This window comes from Chaetomium fimeti (assembly GCF_033439085.1).
Source record: "Chaetomium fimeti strain CBS 168.71 chromosome Unknown B0H64scaffold_6, whole genome shotgun sequence".
Taxonomy (NCBI): Eukaryota; Fungi; Ascomycota; class Sordariomycetes; order Sordariales; family Chaetomiaceae; genus Chaetomium; species Chaetomium fimeti.
Window position 1 is genome coordinate 61,599 of NW_026944334.1, and position 17,064 is coordinate 78,662.

Below are 17,064 nucleotides of genomic sequence, written 5' to 3' on the forward strand. Positions count from 1 at the left end.
GTGAGACAGAGTCGAGACGCCACGCTAAAAAGCTTGGCTTTCAACCTCAAGGCTTGAAATCGAGCACTTGAAGACCCTGGCACACTGGGAATCTTGTCCATGATGTCGTCACCTCCCATCGTTCCATCGGTCTTTCAATCAGCATCTGGACACTGAGGCGGTCTCTGGTCTGTGCGTTCCGCTATTCTCGGCCAGAGTAACCACCCTCAACTTGTACGGGCCACGCGCGCGGTGAGGTGATCGTTGCAGGGTCGTGATCTTGTGTGGGGCCTCTCGGTCGTGGGGGAACTCTGGAGGATGAAAGGTTAGCAAGAGAAAATAGGCGGTAGGTCACGGATTTGGTGTTGACGCGAGCCAGCCTGCGGCTGTCGCAATAAAGCATAATAGAAACATAAAAGAACATACAACCCCGACGATTCGCTGGTTGTCACCAGGCCCAATTACTGTTTGAGTCGGCTCTCACGAGGTCGATGAGGGGAGAGAGGACGAGATCCCTTAGGTTTCCGTGGATATGGCCGTATGTGACAGTGAGACTCGCATGTTGACGGGTGTATATTTCAACACGGAGAAGCTGCGAGCTGTTGTCATTCGCCTTGAGGATGACCGCCGCATCTCAATGGTCAACTGTCTGTCCAACAACAGCGGCCAGGCGGAGCCTGCCTTGACCCAAACAACCGCGGTTCTAGGTCGCAATTAAGCCGCATGGCTGCCCACTTCCTGAATACATTTGGTCAATGTGTTTGACTATCAGAGAAGGTAGGCGGGGTCTTAGCAATCGTTGCTTCCATTGCAATCTATGGCACCACCTGCCTCTGTCCGATACAATGACAGTATGATATCACGATAGGGAAGGTGCCGAGTCTAACCTTAACATTTATGGCGGGTGCGATCCTGCGGGCGTAGGCTACTTCTCCCGTCTGGGTTCTTAATTCTTTTATTGTTGAAGTACTTCGTAGCTCAAACTTTGCATTCTCATTGCTCTTTGCACCGCGTGATTCATTGCCACCAATACCTCTCTGCATCCCGCCAGATTTATTCGATATCGACTACCGCCGATTACAGCCCTGTAATACTCTCTAACTAACGAGAACATCAGTAAGTTACTTCCCCTGTGATGGCCCAAATGTCCCCCCCCCCGACTCCTGCCGCCTACCGAGGCATGCCTTAGGCCATTGTGGTTTATGACAGCGGCATACAGAGCTAACAGTGCCAGAACAGCAAACGACAGGAGCTACGGAACGCCATACCAGTGTCCGCCGTGTACCCACAACCCAGACACACACACCGGTGCTAGAACTCCTCGCATCACTAGAAACATGTCGTCAAGTCAAGATGATTTAATCCAGCCGGCTGGGGAACATCAGGGCGGTCCGTCTCGGCCTCAAATGACGCCTGCAAATTCTGGAACCGGGACGGAGTTGACTCCCATGAATCCCGCCGCGCCAGGGAGAACAGCGGAATCAAGCCGAACGCAAGTGGCACAAGACGAATCACAGGCAGGAAAATCGACGCAAACAGTCCTTGAAAACATACCATTGTCTTCGCCAGAGGCTTCGCCAGAGGCTTCGCCAGAGGCTTCGCCAGAGGCTTCGCCAGAGGCTTCGCCAGAGGCTTCGCCAGAGGCTTCGCCAGAGGTCTTGCCAGGCGACCTATCCGTTCACGGAGACCCCCCGGCCGATGGGGATGGGCCTGCAGCGGAGCAGCAGCAACCAGAAAATGACCAGTTCACTGTCGAGTGGTCTGTGAATGACGACGAAAACCCTCGCAACTGGCCCAACTGGCGCAAGGCCATCCGCATCAGCTTAGCCATCTTTCAAGCTGTCATGATCCACTCTGGCGCTTTTATCCTCATTCCCAGTCTCGCGATGATCAGGAACCTGCCCCAAGCTGACGACAGCCTGGAGCTGGCGGGCTTTGCTCTGTCGGCGCACCTCGTCGGATTCGCCGCCGGGCCGCTGTTGTGGAGACCGCTGAGCACACTCATCGGCTCTCGCCTTGTGGATCTCATTACTGGCGCGGGCTTCGGAGCTCTTACACTCTCGTCCCTTGCCCCCGTGCCTCTCGCGGCCTTCATCGTTCTCCGTTTCTATGCCGGGGTGTTTGGCGGCGGCGCGTTGGCCAATGGCCCGACTATCATTGACGACTTGCTGCGGCGACGGGCGCGAAGTGTATGCCAGACTCTATACCTGTTGGGCCAGTTCGCGGGGTTCATCATTGGGCCTGTGGTTGCCAGGTTAACATCTCTGACCGCGAGCGAAGACCACTGGCGCTACCTCTTGCTCATCCCGGGCGTTGGTGTTCTCGTCTCGGTTGCGGTTCTCGGCATGCTGTGGCGCACTGCCGGAGAGACCTACGCTCCCGTGTTGCTCGAGGCCAGAGCCTCGGGCCTCCGTAATCGACACAGCAACAACCAATACCGCTCGCGCTATGACACCGGCTTGACCCCTTGGCAAAGCTTTCGACAGAAGGCTGCAGAGCCCCTCAAGCTCCTCTTTACCGAGAAGGAATGTGCTGGGTACGCCGCCTTCGCAGGTTTACTGTATGGGGTGCAGTACTTCATTCTTACAACCATGGACCATGCCCTTATCAAGGCCTTTCCTGCATTAGACTCGGACGCTGGGGCGGTCTTTGGGATTGGCGTCCACTTCTGGTGCTTCGGCATCGTCGGCTGCGCCGCTTGCCTGTTGTTGGCTCTCGAAGAAGGGGTACAATGGGACAACAGTACGCCACTTGAGGTACTTGGGACCTATTTCAAGGGGGGGATTTGGGTCGTACCCATTTCCGTTTTAGCTTACACCTGGTTTACTTACCTCCCCTCGGGCGCGGCTTCGGCTCCGATACTTTGCTGCATCGCAGTTACGTAAGTTTGCTTTCCTCCCGTCTTCCCAAGCTCACATGGGCCTGGCATGGAACTTACGACAGCCACAGGGCCGGTGCGAGCGTGTTCATGATCTGCTTCCTCCACAGGGTGAGTCTCTTCTTTCTCTGAAGGGGCCTCGGAGGGCTAACAGCATGCAGGCTATGGATGTCAGCTTCGACGACGACGAAAGCGCCGATAGTGTTGGCGATCGTGTGCCCGCCGCTCGCGGAGCTTGTGTCATTGTGTGCGCCGTCATGGGCGGGGCGTGTACTCCGTTTGGTCTGGCTCTAGACGACCACATTGGGCAGGGAGGGGGGACTACCGCGGCGGTTATAGTTTGGGTTGGACTCACTATAGCGACTTACTTCATTATTCGGCCCGAGTTGCTGGTGCGCCCGGAGGTTGAACGGGAGAGTCACTACTCCCTGTCTTCAGGTTTACTTCCGCCGGCTGGTTTCATGAACCATGGATACTCGAGAGAATAAGCGATCGAAGAATTACTACCTACGTTTAGAGCGATGGATTTGTTTGTACGAGACAAGAATTGGGGGGATGGTTTTTGTTCGCAGAGCGTGTAGGTGTGTGGCTGCTGGCTTCTCCAGAATATACAGATTACTTCCAAGTCCATGCCGTTGAGAGCGGAGCCCCTGGTTTTGCGTGACCCCGATAGCCCGGCAGCCTCGGTTAACATCATCCCGAGCGGATGATCGCAGCGGAAAGACACGGGGTGCCACCAACGGGAATGTGGAAAAAAGGAGTGGAAATGCGCGATAAAATGCCCCGAGATGCATGCTGCACGAAACCTATACAATTGGTTTTAAAGGCTAAACGCACAAAGCATCAAGGTCAAACCCCAAAAAACGCCACCCATGAGACCACCCGATTGAGGAACCCCGGGATCCGGCGGATTGCCGGCCCGGCCCGAACACGATTGTCCGGTCCACCGCATCTGAGCATGAAAAGCTCTTATCCCACCCCGGGGCGATATCAATTCCGCCTTCCCAGCGCTTGCTCTGTCATTTACGATTCCGGTTCTACCGAGTCCGCTCGAACCAACCGCTGGAGCCGGCAATGGCGACGGACTGGTCCATCACCCACTCGCCGACGCCGAGGTACTTGTCGACCCATTTCGTCATCTCCTTGTTGTCCCCGGAGACCTTGTCTGTCTTGAAACTAGGCCTTGACAGATCCCCAGAAGTGGGGGGCAACGGTTAGCTGCACTGTTCACGGTCGTTCGTGTGGTGCACATATCGGCGCAACGGATCGGCGAACCGAGGGGTTTACTCACGTCAAGCCGGTCGAGCGTTTCATTCCCGCCAGAAATGCGGAGACTGTGAGGGAAGCGGTCAGTTGGCGGGCTCGCGAGCGGAGGGCGGCGCGCGGGCGACTTACACAGAACAGCGTCGAAGGCATAATGGGTCAACCGTCCGAGCTTTGACCATAACCCCAACGTCAGCAAGTCGAGGAACTGGGAGCGATCTTAGACTCCGATACGACGACAGGGCCGCAGAGAGCGACCCGCGACGAACGAGCGCCGGGAAGGGACAGCACCCACCACCATCTTGCCGATTTATTGGGATCTGGATGCCGAAGTCGAAGCGACGATCGATGAGCGACGAACGATTCGGCGCGATATTTTTCGTTCTATGGCGGCAAGTCGCAGGAATCGGTGCGACGCAGGATCGAGCTCGTTGGTGATGCTGGTTTGTTTCGAGGCTGGGTTTCGAGGCGGCGTGGTGTGGAGACTGCGACGGGCAACCAGAGAAGCGGGCAACCGATCACAAGACAAGACCTGACCGCTTGCTCAAACAAGGCGCGCAGAGCTTGGGCCACCGAGTCACGTGCGATATCACGGGAAACGGACTCCGACAAAACAGCGGCGGCCCACACCGCCCAAACCGCGTTGGGTGCTTGGGTGGGGCTTATCCGATCTAGGCAGGGTACCTTGATGCTGAGGCTCAATGCCTTGCCTCAACAACCCCCTTGAAGCTGAGTCAAGTACCACATCGGAATCGGGTTTTAATCTGAAGCGGAGATGCACGGTCAGCCCGCATGTGCCCAGCACGGGGGACGATACTGGCTATCGTGTGGTTCCACGAGTTTGATCGGGTGTACCTCCCTAGCGCCCACGTCGGAGAGGGGCACGAAGGTGGGGGGTACCCCGCTGAGGGATGTTGGGAAAGCTTTTGGGAAAGCTCCCCTCCAAAAGGGGTGGGAGCATTGGGTTGTCGAGAACATTTTTTCGCGCAGAGAATCCAATTTCCCCATCTCTCGCCGACTTCGATTCCCATCTTCTTGCCCCCATTCTCTGCGGTTCTCGGCTCATCACCTTTTTTGAGGTGAGTTTCTCCATTTCCTGCACTTCCGGACTCTTGCCCGCCGTTTTATCGTGTCCCGATGGCGGGGCGTTGTTTCACTTCCTGCCTCGCCGCGGGGCTATGGAAGGGAAGCCAGTTGCCCTACCGCCGCGACCGATTCAGCTGTGTTGGACGAGATTTTCGTGCCCGGCTGGACTTGTTTTCTTCCCGCTTTCCTTTCCCTCAACCGGGCAATCCGCAAAGAACGGCTCGTGCTTTCCTCCAGCAAGCGCCATCGGCTCCGGAGTCGGAGATTGCTAACCAGTTCTCCCAGCCCTCAAAACCAGAGACCCTCCTTCCCGCGAAAGTTTCGTGATCATCATTCGAATTCTTTGCGACTCGCCAAACATTTACAATGGCAACCGCTCTCGACCATCTCCAGCTCGGCGGCAAGATCGAATGGCTGGCGCAGCTTGACACGGCCTACCAGCCGGAGCGCAACCTGCGTCGGACTTCGATTGTCTGCACCATCGGCCCGAAAACCAACTCGGTTGAGGCTATCAACAAGCTTCGCGAGGCTGGCCTTAACGTGGTGCGGATGAACTTCTCCCACGGCAGCTACGAATACCACCGTACGTATCCAGCGCGCAGCGCCGATCTCAGGTCAGGATGTTGGTGGATGCTCCGGATCCGCTCAACAGTTCTGACTCCACCAACACGGCCCGTCCTATCCGCAATGCATATCTTGGCATATTGAAGATCGGATTGTTGACAGTTGTGTTACTGCAGAGACCGTCATCGACAACGCCCGCGAGGCCGAGAGGGTTCAGAAGGGCCGCCAGGTCGCCATCGCCCTCGACACCAAGGGACCGGAGATCCGGACGGGTAACACCACTGATGATGCGGATCTCCCCATCTCGGCCGGCGCCATCATCAACATCACCACCGATGAGAAGTATGCGACGGCTTGTAGCACTGAGAACATGTGAGTCTTCTTCGCCTCCTTGCGGGACCCCGAGCTGACCGCCGGCAGGTATGTCGACTACAAGAACATTACCAAGGTGATCGAGCCTGGGCGCATCATCTACGTGGACGACGGTGTTCTGGCATTTGAAGTGCTCGAGATTGTCGACGAGAAGAACATCAAGGCGCGGGCGCGGAACAACGGCCACATCTCGTCCCGCAAGGGCGTCAACCTGCCCAACACCGACGTCGACCTGCCGGCGCTGTCAGAGAAGGACAAGAACGACCTCCGGTTTGGTGTCAAGAACAATGTTGACATGGTTTTTGCTTGTGAGTTGCCACGCCTCGTTGAGTCCCTGGATATTCTGCTCTCGTAGCATCCCTAAGCTTACACTTTCGCCCAGCATTTATTCGGAGAGGCAAGGACATCCAGGACATCCGCGAGGTTCTTGGCGAGCAAGGCCGCCACATTCAGATCATCGCCAAGATTGAGAACCGCCAGGGTCTTAACAATTTCCCGGAGATTCTTGCTGAGACCGATGGTGTGATGGTTGCCCGTGGTGACCTGGGTATCGAGATTCCTGCCGCTGAGGTGTTTGCCGCCCAGAAGAAGATCATTGCCATGTGCAACATTGCCGGCAAGCCCGTCATCTGCGCGACCCAGATGCTTGAGTCCATGATCAAGAACCCCAGACCCACGAGGGCTGAGATCAGCGATGTCGGCAATGCCGTTACTGACGGCGCTGACTGTGTCATGGTGCGTGGACCGATTGTGACTTGTACCGGTGTACGCTAACAGCCTTTTCTAGCTTTCCGGCGAGACGGCCAAGGGCGTCTACCCCAACGAGGCCGTTCGCGAGATGAGCGAAGCCTGCCTCAAGGCCGAGAACTCGATCCCGTACGTCAGCCACTTCGAGGAGCTCTGCACGCTCGTCAAGCGGCCGGTTCCGACCGTCGAGTCGTGCGCCATGGCCGCTGTCCGTGCTTCGCTAGACCTCAACGCCTCCGCCATCTTTGTGCTCTCCACCTCCGGAGAGTCGGCCCGCCTCATCTCCAAGTACCGGCCCGTGTGCCCCATCATCATGATCACCCGCAACCCTTCTTCTTCCCGGTACGCTCACTTGTACCGCGGTGTCTATCCATTCCTCTTCCCCGAGGCCAAGCCCGACTTCACCAAGGTCAACTGGCAGGAGGATGTCGACCGCCGTATCAAGTGGGGGCTCAGCCACGCCATCGACCTGAACATCCTCACCGAGGGCGAAACCGTCGTGGTCGTGCAGGGCTGGAAGGTAGGACTCGACCCCCTTGCTTATAACGTGCTGCATGTCACTAACTCAGACGGCCACAGGGCGGTATGGGCAACACGAACACGCTGCGGATTGTCAAGGCTGATGTCGACCACCTCGGCATTGGCCAGCTCTCTTGATCTTGTTTCTTCGTATCTTGGCCTTGGGGGTTACGGGACGGTAGCTATTTCTCAACGGAAGGGCCGTGATGACGGCCTCACAATAGATCTGTTTGCTGGTATGACACTACGATACTGCCGCTTTTCCGACTGCATGTGTGCTCCATTGTCTTTTGCCTTTGATCGCGTGTACCTGTACGGAAAATCCTACCAAATGAATTCTTTCACTACTACCTGGTTCCAGTGGCTCTGCGCGGCAGAGAAAGCCCAGGGAGACTCACGGTCATTGTGTAAGCGGGCGGTGACCCAGTCCTTTTGGGAACGGGAGCGAGATACAAATGGCCTGGGATGGCCTTGTCACAGTTACAAGAGCTGGAGCTTTATAGAGATCTCGTAGGGTCTACCTTGTCGCCTTGCTCTCGCCGGTCAAGTACTAATGCATAGTAGCTGACGTCTCTGCCTCGACGAACCTCGCACTTTGTTGCCTACAGGTAGGTACCTAGGTACCTTGGTTGTTCGGCTACGTTTTCGTCACGCTCCCGATTAGGAAGGGGTTGTGTGAAGTCGGTGGAAGGTGACGTTCAAGTTGACATCCTTGCTGTGGGTCAGTGGGGCTTGCGGCGGCGAATCAGACGAGCAATGTTAGCCCCACCTGCCCAACGGCGCAGATGACATGTGCCCGTGTACTTTCCTTCGGGACACAACTCCAGGCACCTGTCATCTGTCTGTTCCTCGAACAAGAAGCCGTTACATTGTCACCGAAGTTATCAATATACATTTTTACTGCCGATCCGGTGTCATTTGCACCCGTGTTTGTGATTCCTACCGTCAAAACCGCAGCGCCGCATTCTGTCCTTTGCCTCTGCGACCGGGGCTTCCTTTGCACATTTGGGAATGGTGTCATCCCCATCAGACACAATATTTGAGGCGCTCGACTCGTTTTAGAGTTCCTTGGCTGTCGCTGCCATGTCCGAAAAACTGTCATACCTTCCCCGTTTAGGGTTCGCGCGCAGCGAGGGCCCGATTCTCCCGTTGCACAACCGAACGAGTCCTCCAATACGCAAGAAGCCGAGCGAGTACGCCCTGTCCGACCTCTCTCCCCATCCCGACGATGCGCTCCTGTCTTCCTCGGCCGACAACGATCGCAAGGTGTTTTACTCTCCTCGCCGGAGCCCCTCTCCGTCCCCTAGATACAGCGGCAAGATGAGCGACACAGGTTCCTCTCGGTCGAAACAGAAGCAGGGTGTCTTGTTCGCGGGGCCCCCGCCCCCGATCGCCACCTCGCAGATGTTCTACCGCGACGAAGAGGATAGAGACTCGTCTCCGCCAGCCCCGCAGCATCTCGAAGTGTCATCCTTCGCCCGCAATATCAACAGCGTCCTGTTTGACCGTACCCCATCCTCGCCCAGCCGCGCCCGAAGCAGAGATTACGACGCCGAGCCAGATGCCATCTGGCTAAACCTCCAACGCCGCGAACGTGCCCTACAAAAAGACCTCCAACACCTCCTCGACGCCCAATCCACCGGCCTCGCCGCCAACCTCGAACCGCACACCACAAACCCCAACACTACCCCCTCCGACACAAACGACGCCGGGCCACGAAGCCTCAGCCCGACCAACACCACACGCACGGCCTCGTCCCGAACAACGACGACGACAACAACAACAAGACACGTCATGTTCCACGACCAAGTCTCTGCGCCCCGGACCCTCACATCCTCGGGCACGCTGGTGCCCGTGCGGCAGCCGCGCGCGCGGCCGCCCAGCCTGCGGGGGGCGCGCGCCGGGCTGGGTCGCTCGATGGCGCAGCTGGCGGACCTCAAGGCCGAGGAGGACGCGCAGCTGACGTCGGCGGTCGGGGCGCGCAAGCGCGCGCTGGCGCACCTGCGGCGCTGGGTCGGGCGGCGCGAGGGGATCGCTGCGGAGCTGCGCGCGCTGGAGGCGGATGGTGACGGTGGGGATAGTGACGGGCAGGTGCTGGGTCGCGAGCTGAGGGAGTTGGAGGGCGAGCGCGAGGTTGTGGCTGCTGAGGTTGCGGAGCTGGAGGAGCGGTTGGCTGGGCTGCGCCGGAGGTTGAAGGGGTTGGATGCCAAGGTTGAGGAGGTTCGGAGTCGCAGGGAGGCGGGGTTGAGTGGGTATCGTGGGGCGTTGAGGGAGGTGGAGGGGCGGATTAATGGGCTGTTGAGCCGGCCGGGGGTGAAACCTCTGGATGGGGAGTTCTTCGTGGCGTTGCAGTCACAGGCTGGTGAGGACGGCGGGTTACAGGAGTCGCCCGGGGGAACAGAATTTCTGCGGCTGAGGCCGGAGAGGAGGACGGCGGAGATGGCGAGGGATTGGTGGGAGGGAGAGGTGGAGATACTGGAGAAGAGGAAGGAGGAGGTGGAGAAAGAGAGGGCGGCCCTTGAAGCGGGCGTGGAGGTGTGGACTGGGGCTGTGAAGCTTGTATCGGACTTTGAGTCTGATCTTAGGAGGGAGATGAACGGGGCTGGGAATACCGTGACGAGCAACCTCAAGGGTAAGGGCAAAGCAGGCGACACGCCCGCGCTGCCAGCACCTGAACAAACGATGTATGGGCAGCTGGATAAGATGCGGACTGTCATGGCGGGCCTAGAGGAACGATTACAGATTACGGAAGAGAATGGGTGGAATCTGCTCATATGTGCTATCGGCGCCGAGCTGGAGGCTTTCCGACAGGCGGAAGGCATGCTGCGGGAGGCGTTACGCGCTGCGGGTTTCGACGTTGGCGACCCCGACGGAGACCAGGGTGACTCTACGCCACACATGGGAAGGTCAACAAGTCTAAGAAACTCGAGGCAACGACTGGACGAAACAGACCGTGGTGGCAGCGGCAAGTTGCTCGACCTGCACGACGGGCCTGATGCCGAGGAGCCCGAAAGCGACAATGAAGTACCCCCTGACTTGCTCGTCGCCCCGAATGATAGGCACGAGTTAAGCCCCGCCCTGAGTCGGGAGAGCAGCAATGAGGTGCCGCCCGAGTTTTTACGGGAGCACCGTTCTGATGAGGAATATCCTGGGTTTGGGGTTATGGCTTAGTGGCGTGACCTTACCTAGGTATCTAGTGAGCTAGAAATGGGCGGATAGTTCCGGGGATCGAGAAGGGAGGTTATCGGACTCAGAGCCTACTCCTAGCCTTGTATACTTTATACATCGTAGAGATTACCAGCGCTCGCTCCTTCACCTGTCACCGATGGGGGTTAATGCGGCACAGCGTTGCATGAAGCGCCGAAGTTTCAATCACCCAGTACCTATCTCTTGAGCGCTGTACCAACGTATCTTGAGCTGAACTTTTGCGCGCGGCGTTTGGCAGATACCCCTCCCTCTGCCATTTCATCGGATCACCATAGCCAATCACGTCCAGAGGGTCTTGGTTTGTTGTGCGTTAAGTACCTCTGAACACCTCTATTTTGTGCGAGAGGACTTGCTATTTCAATAACCTTTCAGCAACCAGATCAAATTTCACAGCGGATTATTTTTGCTCCTTGACTTCCGTGCACAAACTGCGCAGTGCGAAGGAGAAATAAGCCACGATCCACTGCGCCTCCGCGACACTTCAATCAGGCAATCTTACCTCGCCGACGACAAACGCATTCCTGCGTTGTCAATCAAATCCATGGCTAAGAAAAAAGGAAGCAAGAGGATTACGGTCACGATCGACTCGGCGAAGATGATTGTGAACCTCGACAACGGCGCGATGCAGCAGCTGCAAGCAGAGCAGCGCGCACTTCTCGACACGATCGACGCACTTCGCGTCCTCGGCCTGGGCAAATATGTCGACCTCCCGCAGCTGATCGTGGTCGGAGATCAATCAGCGGGCAAGAGTTCCGTCCTAGAAGCCATTTCCCGCGTCCGCTTTCCCATCAAGGATGGCGTTTGCACCCGTTTTGCTACTGAGTTGGCGCTCCGTCAGAGCCCGCAGACTAAAATCGAAGTCAGGATCCAGAACGACGGTTTTGATACTTTCAATCGCTCCGGGTTCGATAAAGATGACATGCCCCGTATCATCGAGGAGGCAAAACAGCATATGGGGATCACCGGCGATTCTACCGGATTCTCAGAAGACGTGCTCCGCATCGAGATCGCCGGCCCGGACGTTCCGCAGTTGACCCTCGTGGACCTGCCTGGCTTCTTTCATAACGAGACGGAAAACCAGGGCATTGGTGGAGTGGAGATTGTCAATCGCCTCGCCAACAAGTACATGTCCCAGGAGAACAGCATCATCCTGGCAGTGATCTCAGCCCAAAACGAGCTTGCCGCCCAGAAAGTGCTGGGCGAGGCCAAAAAGCACGATCCCGGCCGCGATCGCACCCTCGGAATCCTCACCAAGCCGGACAAAGTCGACGAGGAATCCAATAACGAGCAAATGTATTTGCGATTGGCTCAGAATGAGGAGGCTTCGCACAAACTCACGCTTGGGTGGCACGTCCTTCGCAACCGTGCCCCAAAAGAGGCAGATTCCACGGATGCGGAGCGTGACGAAGAGGAGAAAGACTTCTTTCAGGGTGGAGTTTGGTCGGTCGTCAGCTGTCAGGACCGTGGAATCGAGACACTCCGTGAAAAGCTCAGCCAGGTCCTTCTCAGCCACATCCAGCGGAAGCTTCCCGGTCTCATCGCCAACATTGAGGAGCACATCAAAACACGTCAGACGCGACTGAAAGCCCTAGGGGACCAGCGATCGTCGGCAGATGACATCAAAAAGTATCTCATCAACATCAGCAATCGGTTCCAACGTGTGGCACGGGACGCCATCCACGGGAACTACACCGACGACTTCTTCGGTGGGCTGTATCCGGATCCACAAACGGCATATGAGGATCGAAGGGTCAAGAAACTCCGCGCGTTGGTCAGGGATCTAAACCGGGCATTCCATTTCGTTCTCACAACCAAAGGTGGCCGGCGTCAGATCCAGTGGAACAACGAGCTTCTGCCGTCGGCGCCCCTTCACCTGGAGCCTCTGGTTTCCCTCTACACCTTAGGCGAATATATTGAGATCTCGATCGACGATTTGACCGAGGAGCTCGAAAAGATGGCTTCGGAGAACCAAGGCGTCGAGTTCCCGGGTTCATCGAACGACAAAGTGGCACTGGCCTTGTTTCGCGATCAGTCAGCATCTTGGGAAGCGATAGCCAACCAGCATGTTGATCTGGTCACTCATTTCTCGCGGAGGTTTGTTGAAGAGCTTGTGGGCTACGTTGCTGGTCCGGACACGAAAACGGCCGACGCGGTGATCAAGAACCTGGTAGCTCCTTACTTCGAAGAGAAGCAAGCCGTGCTCCGGGCAAAGATTTCGGAGCTACTTCAGCACTACAAGACCGGCGCAGACCCTCAGCCCATGCACAGCATCTTCCTCGATAGTGTGGGGCGACGACAGAACGAGCGGTTTGCCGAAAAGTTGTCGCAGCTCATGGAACGACATCCCGACCTTTTTGCAGACAAGGTCAAGGCTAGTAGTGATGACGTAGGCGCGGTAATGAGGATGCTAGCAACCTCTGAGGTCCGCAGTGAGTTCAACGCCGAGCAGACTATCGAGAATGCGATGGAATACTACAAGGTAGGTACTAGCCTCGAGGCTTATGTCTCTCGCTAATACACGGTGTAGATGTCATTGAGGGTCTTCACAGACAATGTCATGACGTTGGCGCTCGAGAACTGTCTGATTTCCGACATTCCCAACATCCTTTCTCCAGAAAAGGTGTACGACATGACCGACGACAAGGTGACCACGCTTGCCGCCGAATCCAAGCAAATCCGGAGAGAGAGAGAGGAGCTTCAGACGCAGCTCGAGAAACTGCGGCTTGGCCTTGCTGCCTGTCGCGAGCATAGACCGAGACATTCTAACGGTTAGTCCACCCAGTGCACTCCCACCGTCCCCTGCCCTCAACGTTAGGCGGCAGGTCTGGTGTGAATAAAGTCTAACCAGCATATAACGTGTAGTGGCAACGCTGCCTGGATTCTCCGTCCTTGAGATTCGACCAACACTCCCGGACCGCACCAAGCCGAGAGCACCTACCCGACCACAGCCCACCATTCAAGCAAGTCGCCAGGCACTTGTCAGCGGTGTCACGACCGACAACGGAGCACCAGTTGCTAAGGGAACCTTCAGATCCGGTTTATTGGACCATACCACTGCAACTACGCCGGCCACAGCCGGGGCCACCAAGCAAAATGCATCGGGGGGCGGCCTCTTCGGATCGGCGGGCGCCTACGGCGTCCCGAGCACGGGAGTTGCAGCTAGTGGTACATCCGATGCACCGAAGACGGGGAATGTTGTTGGATCATCGCTATTTAGTGTCGGCTCTACTGGTGGGATATTCGGGACGGAGAGCGAAATCATCGCTCAGAAAACCCCTTCCAATGTCGCGACCACTCGCTTCAGCCCCAGCGGCGGTTTATTTGGGGCGCCGCGGACCGGAACACCCGCTAAAAGTTCATTTTCCAATGCCGCGGCCACTGGTTCGGTCGCCAGCGGCGGTTCACTGTTCGGGCACACGGCCAAGACCCCTGCTGCTGCCCCTTCGGTGTCTAGCGTGCAAACGATTGGGAACACTACTAGCGCCTTTTCATTTGGCGTGAGCAAGCCAGGGAACACTGGTGCTGGAACGAAGTAACCGTTCGATGGCACGACCTGTATGGGTTTCTCTCTCCCCCCCGCCGCAAACTTCACCCGGATCCATTCAGTACCCCCTATCATATGGTGTGCCTCGAGCCCCTGAACTGACCCGGGACTTGCACCTCTGGGGGGATTATTACGATTGTTCTTTGTCGAGAAGCGGGCCTGTCTGTTTCCAAGTTTTGTTGGATGTGACGGAGTGGTTTGTGTACATTAGATTCTGTAGGTATTTAAGGTTGTGGTGCCCCCCGAGTCTGGGCCGGGCACCAACAACAAAATTCTTTTTCTAATCTTCTAATTTCAATCGAGGAACACTTTGTGAAGATGAATGTTTATACAATAACCAGAGGGTCAGCTCACCAGTCGGACCACAGGCTCGAGCATCACCACTTGCTTCGTCGACCCCCTGACAAAAACAACAACAAACATGGCCAAGCCACATTAACCCCCATCCAACTTCATGATCCAACCTTCCACCACCAACACCATAGACAGGTCCCTCCCTCCCTACCCATCCTACTCCGCCACCGCCGACACCCCCACCCCCCCACAAAACACCATAAACGCCAACAAAAACCCGCCCACCGAGAACCCCCTCTGCACATCCCCCCTCGCCACCGACCACGCCACGGCCACCACCAGACAGCCCACGAACCCCACGCACCCAACCACAAAGACGGCAAACCACTCCGTCCCCTCCGCCAGCTGCAGGCCCCACCCCAGCCCTGTGCCGCGCGTGGGGCAGACGGCCAGCTCGGCGCGCAGCTTGCGCGGGATGCGGTTCCAGATGGTGGGGAGCACGTCGGCTTGGGAGGGGTGGGCGAAGAGGTGGGCGAGGTGGTTGGGGCCGATGGGCGGGAGGGTGTCTGTGAGGGGTTCGTGGGGTTCCGTCGTGGTGGTGGTGGTGTTGAAGGTGGTGGTGGGGGTGGTGAAGGTGGTGGTGAAGGCGTATTCGGTGCCGATTTTGGAGGGGGGTGGGAGGGAGGGGGTGAGGCGGATGTCGGTTAGGTGGTTGCGGTAGAGTTCGAACTGGGGGTTTGTTAATTAGGTAGTCAAGTGGTATATCAGTGGTGATGTTCACTGGGGGTTATGTACCTACCTTGACAAAGTTGATCGCCTTGACCCTGCGCAGCCACTTCCAGGGGCTGGGGCCTCGCTTGGATGCGTAGTAGTGGCGTAGTAGCTGGATGAATTCTTGGTCTGAGTTGATGCGGCATATCTCGGGTTGGTAGAGTTTCGTGGCGAGGCGCATGAAGGGGATACAGAGAAGCACAAAGTCATGGGCCTCACCGCCGTCCGTTCCCGTGCGAGAGCACGCCCCGATGGGGATGGCGGCTTTTTTCTTGTCCTGAACGTAGCGAGGGAGATTGGTCGCTTTTTTCCTGGAGGCAAGGAGCTGGGTCCAGCTGCTGACAACTTGCGAAATTGTTTGCTTCCAGTCCCTTGATTGTTCCGGGCCGTTCTCGACGTCGAAGACTTCCATGTCGTTGTCGACAGTTGTGTCCTTGCCGTAGTGTTGTAGTAGGCTATGTAGCTCGGCCAGAGCCCCCGGCCGGAGCTCGACAAAGTCGTCATACAGCGCCTTACCACATGCCTAACACGCACCATGTCAATTTTCTCCTTCCACCGGTGGCTGGGACAGATACTAACGCAAGTCCAGTGAAGTCGAGTGCTGTTTTCCAACTTCGACCGGGGATGCCAGGCTTTGGACAGAAGGGTATTCTCAAACCACAACTTGGAACGATTCCACATGTCCGCTCCAAACCCAGTTGACCTCGGGGCCCGAGATCTTACCAACGCCTTCACACTGGCTTGCAAGAAGAGGATCGGCTCGGTCCGAAAGAGGAACGTTTCAGCTGCTTCGGGAACAAAAAGCGACTCGTCCTCAGGGGCGCTGTCGCTATCTTCGAAAGGGGGCACATCTCGGCCATCCTGCTCGCCCGCCTTCTCAGTATCCGCCTCAGTTGGCCGTTGCTCGGAGAAATCATAGTGAGCTTCGCAGAGCCGTTGCGCAATGTTGGCTCGCGACCTGCGGACAAATTTGGACGCTCGAATGCGCAATGCTCTTTCTTCATTAGTGATCAACTCGTTGGAGGGCTCGTTCAAGGCGAGCTTGTGCAAGTCGTCCGAGTAACGCCGGAGGAGCCGCTCGATGGTGCGCTGGGACCGCTTCCAGGTCGCGGATCGCGCGATCAGCTGCGGCCACAGAAACCGCAGGTCCCCAAAGTGGAGGAGTTTGGTAAATAACAGACCGACCGTGTCGCCGTCTATAGTTGTTGCCGATGACGCGACCGAGACACCGCTCTCCCCGTCCGAGTCCCGGGAGCTGTCCGAGTCGGCTGGGTCGGAGGGCATCCAGTTCAAGTCGTCCCCGTCTGTGGAATTTGGAACACCGGGTGGCTCGAGTTCGTTGTGGCTCTTCGGGGCAGCAGCAATCGGCCTGGTAACCTGCCGCGGCGCAGCCGGCCCGTCGCGGTCGCTTATGAATCCATCGGCCGGTGTGGTCAACCGGTGACCATTCCGCCGCCTTGGCTCCGGACGCCTGCTGTTTTCAAAGCTCGCGAAACCAGCCGGAGGGCCAGCCGCCATACCCGAGTCCACATAGTGGTCACTGCACATGTATCCGACCCGAATGGTTTTCCGCTGAATCCCGTGCCTCGGCCGTCCATACGACGCGCATCTGTCGACGGCATGTTGATAGTAGAGGCATCCACAAATATTGTAGAGCTCGACGACCTGATGACACATGTCTGGTCAAGTCGTTGCCAGGCAAAAACGTAATGGACGGTGGGTGGGTTGGGTGTCAGCCGTGGGTGTTCTGTCTTTCCGTCTTTTCCAGCTCACAGCGAGGCTGTGCTGGTCAAAATTGCGAGGACTATGCCGTGTAACGTCAAGCTGATGTGCGTTGATT

General features: G+C 57.2%; 5 protein-coding genes across 5 annotated transcripts; 3 read left to right on the top strand and 2 right to left on the bottom strand.

Annotated features, from left to right (window-relative positions):
• Nucleotides 1-1,730: 1,730 nt before the first annotated feature.
• On the top strand, nucleotides 1,731-2,573 carry B0H64DRAFT_310247 (major facilitator superfamily domain-containing protein; the record flags this gene model as incomplete). The annotated part of the gene is made up of 1 exon (XM_062800144.1): nucleotides 1,731-2,573. A coding segment is annotated over one exon (843 nt), but the record flags the coding sequence as incomplete, so codon positions are not given.
• A 1,039-nt stretch (nucleotides 2,574-3,612) lies between these two features.
• B0H64DRAFT_402728 (uncharacterized protein) lies at nucleotides 3,613-4,438 on the bottom strand. Its single transcript, XM_062804251.1, has 4 exons — nucleotides 4,416-4,438; nucleotides 4,253-4,328; nucleotides 4,149-4,191; nucleotides 3,613-4,033 (listed from the first exon to the last, which is right to left on the bottom strand). Exons 1-4 carry the CDS (start codon nucleotides 4,419-4,421, stop codon nucleotides 3,895-3,897), a joined length of 264 nt encoding a protein of 87 aa, XP_062656330.1. The 5' UTR covers nucleotides 4,422-4,438; the 3' UTR covers nucleotides 3,613-3,894.
• A 1,134-nt stretch (nucleotides 4,439-5,572) lies between these two features.
• On the top strand, nucleotides 5,573-10,579 carry B0H64DRAFT_418750 (pyruvate kinase; the record flags this gene model as incomplete). The annotated part of the gene is made up of 7 exons (XM_062805341.1): nucleotides 5,573-5,820; nucleotides 6,191-6,450; nucleotides 6,525-6,877; nucleotides 6,930-7,409; nucleotides 7,469-7,513; nucleotides 8,471-9,262; nucleotides 9,767-10,579. The coding sequence occupies 7 exons, from the start codon at nucleotides 5,573-5,575 to the stop codon at nucleotides 10,577-10,579; spliced, it is 2,991 nt and encodes a 996-aa protein (XP_062656331.1).
• A 319-nt stretch (nucleotides 10,580-10,898) lies between these two features.
• On the top strand, nucleotides 10,899-14,407 carry B0H64DRAFT_362962 (P-loop containing nucleoside triphosphate hydrolase protein). The gene is made up of 3 exons (XM_062801782.1): nucleotides 10,899-13,094; nucleotides 13,143-13,383; nucleotides 13,478-14,407. Exons 1-3 carry the CDS (start codon nucleotides 11,157-11,159, stop codon nucleotides 14,149-14,151), a joined length of 2,853 nt encoding a protein of 950 aa, XP_062656332.1. The 5' UTR covers nucleotides 10,899-11,156; the 3' UTR covers nucleotides 14,152-14,407.
• A 717-nt stretch (nucleotides 14,408-15,124) lies between these two features.
• Nucleotides 15,125-17,064, bottom strand: B0H64DRAFT_402750 (uncharacterized protein). Its single transcript, XM_062804252.1, has 2 exons — nucleotides 15,804-17,064; nucleotides 15,125-15,747 (listed from the first exon to the last, which is right to left on the bottom strand). The coding sequence occupies exons 1-2, from the start codon at nucleotides 16,899-16,901 to the stop codon at nucleotides 15,241-15,243; spliced, it is 1,605 nt and encodes a 534-aa protein (XP_062656333.1). The 5' UTR covers nucleotides 16,902-17,064; the 3' UTR covers nucleotides 15,125-15,240.